At 50.2% G+C, this 6,926-nt stretch overlaps 1 protein-coding gene across 1 annotated transcript; it reads left to right on the top strand.

Moving 5' to 3' along the window:
- Positions 1–361: 361 nt before the first annotated feature.
- Positions 362–6,657, top strand: KRT4 (keratin 4; the record flags this gene model as incomplete). Its single annotated transcript, XM_082636409.1, has 9 exons — positions 362–1,009; positions 2,652–2,866; positions 3,836–3,896; positions 4,219–4,314; positions 4,869–5,033; positions 5,300–5,425; positions 5,859–6,079; positions 6,333–6,367; positions 6,476–6,657. Exons 1-9 carry the CDS (start codon positions 548–550, stop codon positions 6,655–6,657), a joined length of 1,563 nt encoding a protein of 520 aa, XP_082492535.1. The 5' UTR covers positions 362–547.
- Between the last annotated feature and the right edge of the window lie 269 nt (positions 6,658–6,926).

The raw sequence follows: 6,926 nt of genomic DNA, 5'->3' as shown, positions 1-6,926 counted from the left end.
GCAGCCTCTGACGGTTTACAAAGCACTCTTTCCTCTTAATCTCAGGATCTTGACAGAAGGTGAAGGCAAATATTTGTAGTATTTCCAATTTATGGGTGAAGCAACTGAGCCCCAGAGAATGACTCGCTGCAGGTTTGCAGAGCGTGCATTTGAAGTCAGGCCCGCAGGTTCCAAATTCTGTGGAGTGAGAGACAGAGCGATGGGTTGTCTTGTCTGGAGCAGGGAGGCCCCTGGAGGCTGGTGAGATGGGAGTACAGTGGGTGCGGGGCCTGTGACCCAGGAGGCCCTGCATCACCGGTTCAGCTTCTCCTGGTAGAGAGCATGGCCTCCGAATGACTTCTGTAGGTGTGTTTGTGACATGTTCAGCAGGTGTAAGAAGGATGGGCCAGTGCCAAAGGCCAAGCCCAGCTTTTTCCCTTTATGCCCCTGCAACCAAGCCCTGCTCTCCTGCACATATAAGAGACCCGGGCTACGGCTGTGGCAGTCAGCGGCCTGGCCCTTCTCGCTTCTCCCTGACAACTCTGAGCGTGTTCCTCTCTCTCCAGCCATGCTCATCAGACAGCAGTGTGTCCGAGGCGGGCCCCAGGGCTTTAGCTGTGGCTCAGCCATCGTAGGTGGAGGCAAGAAGGCTGCTTTCAACTCGATCTCCATGTCTGGGGGCACAGGCTGCTACTCCTCTGGGGGCTTCAGTAGCAGAAGTCTCTGCAACCTCGGGGGAAACAAGAGCATCTCCATCGGCACGGCTGGGCGCTGGCAAGGCGCTGGGTTTGGGGCTGCTGGAGGTTTGGGGGCTGGCTGCTTTGGCCTTGGATTCGGGGGCTCTTTTGGTGGACAGGGTGGTGCTGGCTTCCCTGTGTGCCCTGCTGGAGGGATTCAGGAGGTCACCGTCAATCAGAGCCTGCTGAAGCCCCTCCACATTGAGATTGACCCTGAGATCCAGAAGGTCCGGACCGAGGAGCGGGAGCAGATCAAGACCCTCAACGACAGGTTCGCCTCCTTCATTGACAAGGTGAGCCGGCCCCTTGGTCAGATAAGGTGGTAGAAGCCAGGGTTTCTGAGTCCTGGCATCTCAGACCTGAGCCTGCTGCAGACTTGGGAAAACTGCGAACATCTCTGGGCCGCTGTTTCCCACCCGGTTAAGAAGAGTCATTCCTCTTTCTCTTTTGTCCTATGGCTGGTGGGAAAACAGGCTGCTCAAAGCAGTTCAATACTTGGATTTCCTGACATGCTATGTGTTACTGGGCAAATCATTCAACTTTTCTGGGTCCAGTCACCCCAGCTATAAAGTGGGTTCCTTGTTTCCCTGCTTCTTCTCAGATTTTGGTTTCATAAATAATATGGCTAATAATTTAATAGTTAATTAATTATAGTTAATATAATAGCTTAACGACTGGCACTTCTGTTGTCAGAGCAGAAGAAAACCAGGCTGGTTTCCCAAACGAGAAAGGGACTGACTCTAATGGCAGATTAGAGCTCCTGGTAGGACCTTGGAAGGTCATTGTGTTCATCCTCCTGACTCTGGGCAAAATTGCTCATTTCTGTGTCTGTTTGAAGAGGATAGGGGATGGCTCTCTGATTTTCTTTTTTGTAGTCCACTTCCCTTCTCCATGCAAGGTCTGGACGTTCAAGTCTTTTCTGCTGTATGCTGTACTTCTGTATGATGGATGATAGCAAAGAGATTAGTTCCAGAGAGTCATTAATCCAAAGATGAATAACTGAATAGATGGCTGCAGCACATTTGGCCCAGGGTGCCCTGGTTCTCTGTGCATCGAAGTCTTAGTTCTCTTAGATGAATGGGGCAAGAATGAACAATCTTGGAGTAGATTGAGTGGGAATATTTGCTCTTCTTGCTAGTTTGAATTAACCCATAGCAGCTTAAAAGGGCTTTATTGTGACTCTAGGACCTATAGAGCAAGTAAGAGCAAGGGTTGGGTGCTTCCTTGTCTAATCTCCCATCATCAGTTTAAGTTCAAACTGTAATCAGTCACCCTTACCTACTTTTCTTTCAATTCTGAAGCACCTAAAGTGGAAATATCACGCCAAACCTTGGTTTATCTGGCTAGATCTCTTCCTAGAGGGAAAGTTCAGGGAAGTCCCCTTGCAGCAGTGACTCTATGAGACTCAGAATATGTCTAGGGCTTGCTCTTAAATATTTATACTCAGCTGTGCACAGGTTCATAGGGACACACCAGGTCCATTTATAAGAAAGCTTGTTTAAAACATCTTCAGTGAATTTATCATTCCTTTGCCTTGGGTCAGGATCACTTTGAATGCAATAGCCCTTAGGCTGTGGTTGTATCTCCTAAATTTGTTTTATTTTATTATTTCATAGAAGTTCAGTATTCTCAGCAACTCATCCCTTCTCAGTAACTCTGGATCTCTGTGGTCGGGAAGTTGTTCTTGCTGCACAGTCAGGCCCCGATGCTTGGACTCTGCTCTGTTCTTCCCAACACACGTGGCCCACTTGCTGCTAAGGAGCGGGGCCGCCATGTTGACCCCAGCAGATAGTGCCTGGAGTTGCAATGTGGTGGCCCTACTTGGATGGCTCTTGGGCTCCCTGCTTAGCTTGGATTGACTGGGATGGTGTTGGCCAGCCCTCCTGCCAGAGATTCAGGCCCTCATCGGTCGGTTGGTGCCCGTGTTAAATACAGGTGCGGTTCTTAGAGCAACAGAACAAGGTTCTAGAGACCAAGTGGAGCCTCCTTCAGCAACAGATGACAACCACATCCAGCAAAAACCTTGATCCCTTCTTTGAGGCCTACCTCAGTGCCCTGAGGAAGCAGGTGGATACCTTGACCAACAACAAAGGACGCCTGCAGTCTGAGCTGAAGATCATGCAGGACAGCGTGGAGGACTTCAAGGCCAAGTATGTGGGGAGGGGAAGTGACACTCTGCCCAGCCATGCCCCAGGCCCCCCGGGCTCCTCTTCATCCTTTAGAATTTCAGGCTCTGAAGAGACTCCAAAGGGTCAGGGAGGACCTCCAGTCTGTTCCCATGCTTCTTCTACATGGTCACTTTTTTAATGGGGTGAGGTCTAGTAACCCTAAGTTGCCCCAAACAGAAAATGAGTGAGGTATTCAGAGAGTTGAGCTTGCCATATACAAATAAGATAAAAAATCAAACAGATGGAAAGCAATACAGCAGGGTTAGAAGAATACAGGCTGTAGAGATAGGTGGACCTGCTTGGCATACTGATTCCTTCACTTACTAGCTGTGTGATCTTGGGTGACTTGCTTAACCTCTCTGAACCTTAGTTTTCATCATCTTTAAAATGGGGATAATAGTTCTACTTTATAGGTTGTGAGAATTAAATGAAATTAAATGAGATAGAGAAAGCTAGTAGCATAGTGCCGGACATAAAATGAACATTGAATGCAGAGTAACTCTTATTATGCTCATTATGGGATGGAGCTGAGAAAAATACCAGCTCCCTCTCTCAATTCACTCTCAAACCAAAGAAAAAGAACTGGAGTATTGGCAATCCTCCTGAGAATTTAATCCACCCAATGGTCAAAGGACAGCCCTTCTATGGAAATAAAATCGACCAGATCATTGCTGGTTCTCCTCCTCACATCTTATGTCTTGCAAACAGTCTTTTTAAAATTTGGTTTTCATTTCTCTGAGTAAACTAGTGTCTAGATTGGTACCTCATACACTGTAATTACTCAATAAATGTAGGTGGAATGAATATCTGTATGAGCGTGGGAAAATGTAGCCAATTAGATGGATTTTTCCAGATAGTTAGATGTTTGAAAACCAGCAGGAGAGAGTGAGAAACACTAGCTCACTGTGGGGCTTTTGTCTTTTTTTTTTTTTTACATCTTCCCATCCCCAGGTATGAAGATGAGATCAACAAACGTACAGCTGCTGAAAATGACTTTGTGGTCTTAAAGAAGGTAAGGGTTGAAGGAGGGTAGGGATGTGCTCCCACTTCCCTCGGGAGTGGCCTTTGGCTTGAATCATGGGTTCAGTCCATCTCTCTCACCTCCGCCCCACTTGGTACTATCCCGATTTCACTGAACTAGGAATTAAGGCTGTGAAAAAAGCCCATTTGGATAATTAACTTCCATGTCTGCAGGTGGCTTTTAGGGGCAGAATAGGCCAAATGATTAGTCCCCCGCCACCTCACCTGGTGCTACCTTGTGTGTCACATAACATGCCCTGCCCCCTTATTGGAATGCCTGTACCTTGTCTCTTATCCTCCCCCTTCCTCTGCAGGAGGTGGACGCCACCTACATGAACAAGGCGGAGTTGGAGGCCAAAGTGGAGGCCCGTAACGATGAGATCAACTTCCTGAGGGTCCTCTATGCTGCGGTGAGGACTCCATTCCCCCCACCCCCACCCCCCATTCAGGGAAGGGACTCCTCCATCTGTGAGGCTGCTGGTTGGAATTGACAGTTCGTTGAAAGGACTCCAGCTCCCTTACTTCAGGGCCGTGGGCTCTCAGCAAGGTCATGGATAGAAAGGGTTGAAGTGAGACATTCAACTAAGAGGTCTCAAAACCAGAGGTTGTCTTAGAAGATTAGGTCTAAAGATTGCATGGGATAGAATTTATTGCCGTCTAGCATTTCTCTAGTGAAATAGATCCATTCCCTTCCCTTCCATGCAACATGCTCAGGGCCCCCTGACCTGGAGGAGCTTAGGGAGCAGTAAAGACTACAAGCATTGCTTTTCTGACTTGAGATATCACCAACCTTGATTTCTACATAGAAACTTACCCCTCCTCCTTCTCTGGATGCTTTGGGAATGCCAGGTTGACTTCCATCTGAGCCTGTGGCATGTTCATTTCCACGGTGATGGCACGTCTCTGGTGTCAGAGATTAGGGAAGACTCTCCAGGAGGCCTGATGTGAGACATTTTCCCTGCAGGAGCTGTCCCAGATGCAGACCCACGTCAGTGACACGTCTGTGGTCCTGTCCATGGACAATAACCGCAACCTGGACCTGGACAGCATCATCACTGAGGTCCGTGCCCAGTACGAGGACATTGCCCAGAGGAGCAAGGCCGAGGCCGAGGCCTTGTACCAGACCAAGGTGGGTGTTGGGGGTCTCTCAGGAGCCGAGAGTGGCTTCTGGGGCTCTGCTTTTGATGTCTGTGAGCAGACGATCATCAGCTTGAGCCCAAGAGAAGTCAGGGGTAAACTGATTCTTCTGGGTGGCACTGATCCTGGTCTGCCTAGAAATAGCATGACATTTTGTATTATCCCTTCCACCTGTGGCTATTCTTGCTGAGTCCACTTGAGAATAGACTCTACCCAAACACCCCTGACCCCTGCTTCCCTGTGTCTCCTGGGTCTTAGGTCCAGCAGCTCCAGGCCTCAGTCGAACAACATGGTGACAGCCTGAAGAGCACCAAGAATGAGATTTCAGAGCTTAACAGGTTGATCCAGAGGCTGCAGGCTGAGATCGAGAATGTCAAGAAGCAAGTATGTGTCACCTCTACCCGGCCTCGGTACAGGGCCAGGGGCCTGAGGCAGATGTCACCATAGTAGACAAGCAGATAAGGCATCAGACCAGAAGATCTTGAGCTAGTCTGCGGGGGATTTGTAGCTCTTTGCATAAGTCATACCCAGATCTTTTCAGCAATATCCTAGTTAACATGACACGATAACCTCAGCAAATAAGTTTTCTTGGCTTTTTTTCATTGGTTTTGCTCATTTTGTCTAATCAGTCTGGTGGGGGCATTGGTGGACCCTAGCTGGAGTGAATAAAATGCATAAGAGTCAGGGAAGGTGGGGAGAAGGACAGACAGAATCCTGACATCCTAACCCAAGCAAAGCTGCTACAAGAGAGGGGACAGATTTAGAGGTCTTGACAGCAGGCCCCTGGTGATTGCCTGTCCCGTGCCTTTGTCTGCAGTGCCAGACTCTGCAGGCATCCGTGGCTGATGCAGAGCAGCGTGGGGAGGGGGCCCTGAAAGATGCCTACAGCAAGCGCACAGAGCTGGAGGTCGCCCTGCAGAAGGCCAAGGAGGAGCTGGCCGGGATGCTGCAAGAGTACCAAGAGCTCATGAGTGTGAAGCTGGCCTTAGACCTTGAGATCGCCACCTACCGCAAGCTGCTGGAGGGCGAGGAGTGCCGGTGAGGGGGGCTAAGGCAGGGTGGGAACAGGAGGAAGGGAGAGGGTCCAGAGCCATGGCCAGTCCAGGACACCTCTGCTGGACCACTTGCTTCTGTGCTGGTGTGTTATGAATCAGGATGGTGTTATATAACAGGTTCACATTCAGGCCTCAAATCTGGCTGCTGAAGGATGGGAGGGTGCTTGACACCTGCTTGTTGAACGAAGTGTGGCTCCAGGTTTGCTGAGGTTCACTGCTCTTTTTGTCACCCACAGAATGTCTGGAGAATGCCAGAGTGCCGTGAGCATCTGTAAGTACCGTCTGCCCCCGCTGTGGCCACTTGTTCACCCCGGTTTGGGGTGAGATTCCTGGTTTCCAGCACTGTTGGAACGACCTTGTTCTTGTCTTTCTCCCGCAGCTGTAGTAGGGGGCGCTGCCAGCGCAGGAGGCGTTGGTGGAGGGTTAGGAAGCTGCTCCGGATTTGGCCTGGGTTCTGGCTCCGGAAGTGGTTTTGGGTTTGGTGGTGGTGTTGGTGTCGGCGGCAGTTCCAGCAGCAAGATCATCTCTACCACCACCCGGGCCAAGAGATCCCACCGATAGAGGAGGTGAGGTCCCTGCAGCCGTCTGAGGCCAGCCTGGCCCATTCCTGGTGTCTCTGCTTCCTTCACCCCCACGTCCACCCTCCCTTCCTGGGGCTCATCTTACCAATGTCGTCTCAGTGCCAGGGCATGGACTCTGCCCTCTTGGAGTTTGGTAGCTTCTTCCTAATTTGGGCTTGCTGACCCAGCTGGAATGGGAGAGGTGTCAGCTGACTCTTCACCTCCCATGGACGGAGGTGAATCCAGCCAGGCGCTTCATCTCCAGAATTA

The sequence above is a fragment of the Mesoplodon mirus genome (genome assembly GCF_964341445.2).
Source record: "Mesoplodon mirus genome assembly, chromosome: 11".
Lineage (NCBI taxonomy): Eukaryota > Metazoa > Chordata > Mammalia > Artiodactyla > Ziphiidae > Mesoplodon > Mesoplodon mirus.
Note: the sequence above shows the minus strand (reverse complement) of the source record. Positions and strands in the feature narration are given on the sequence as shown.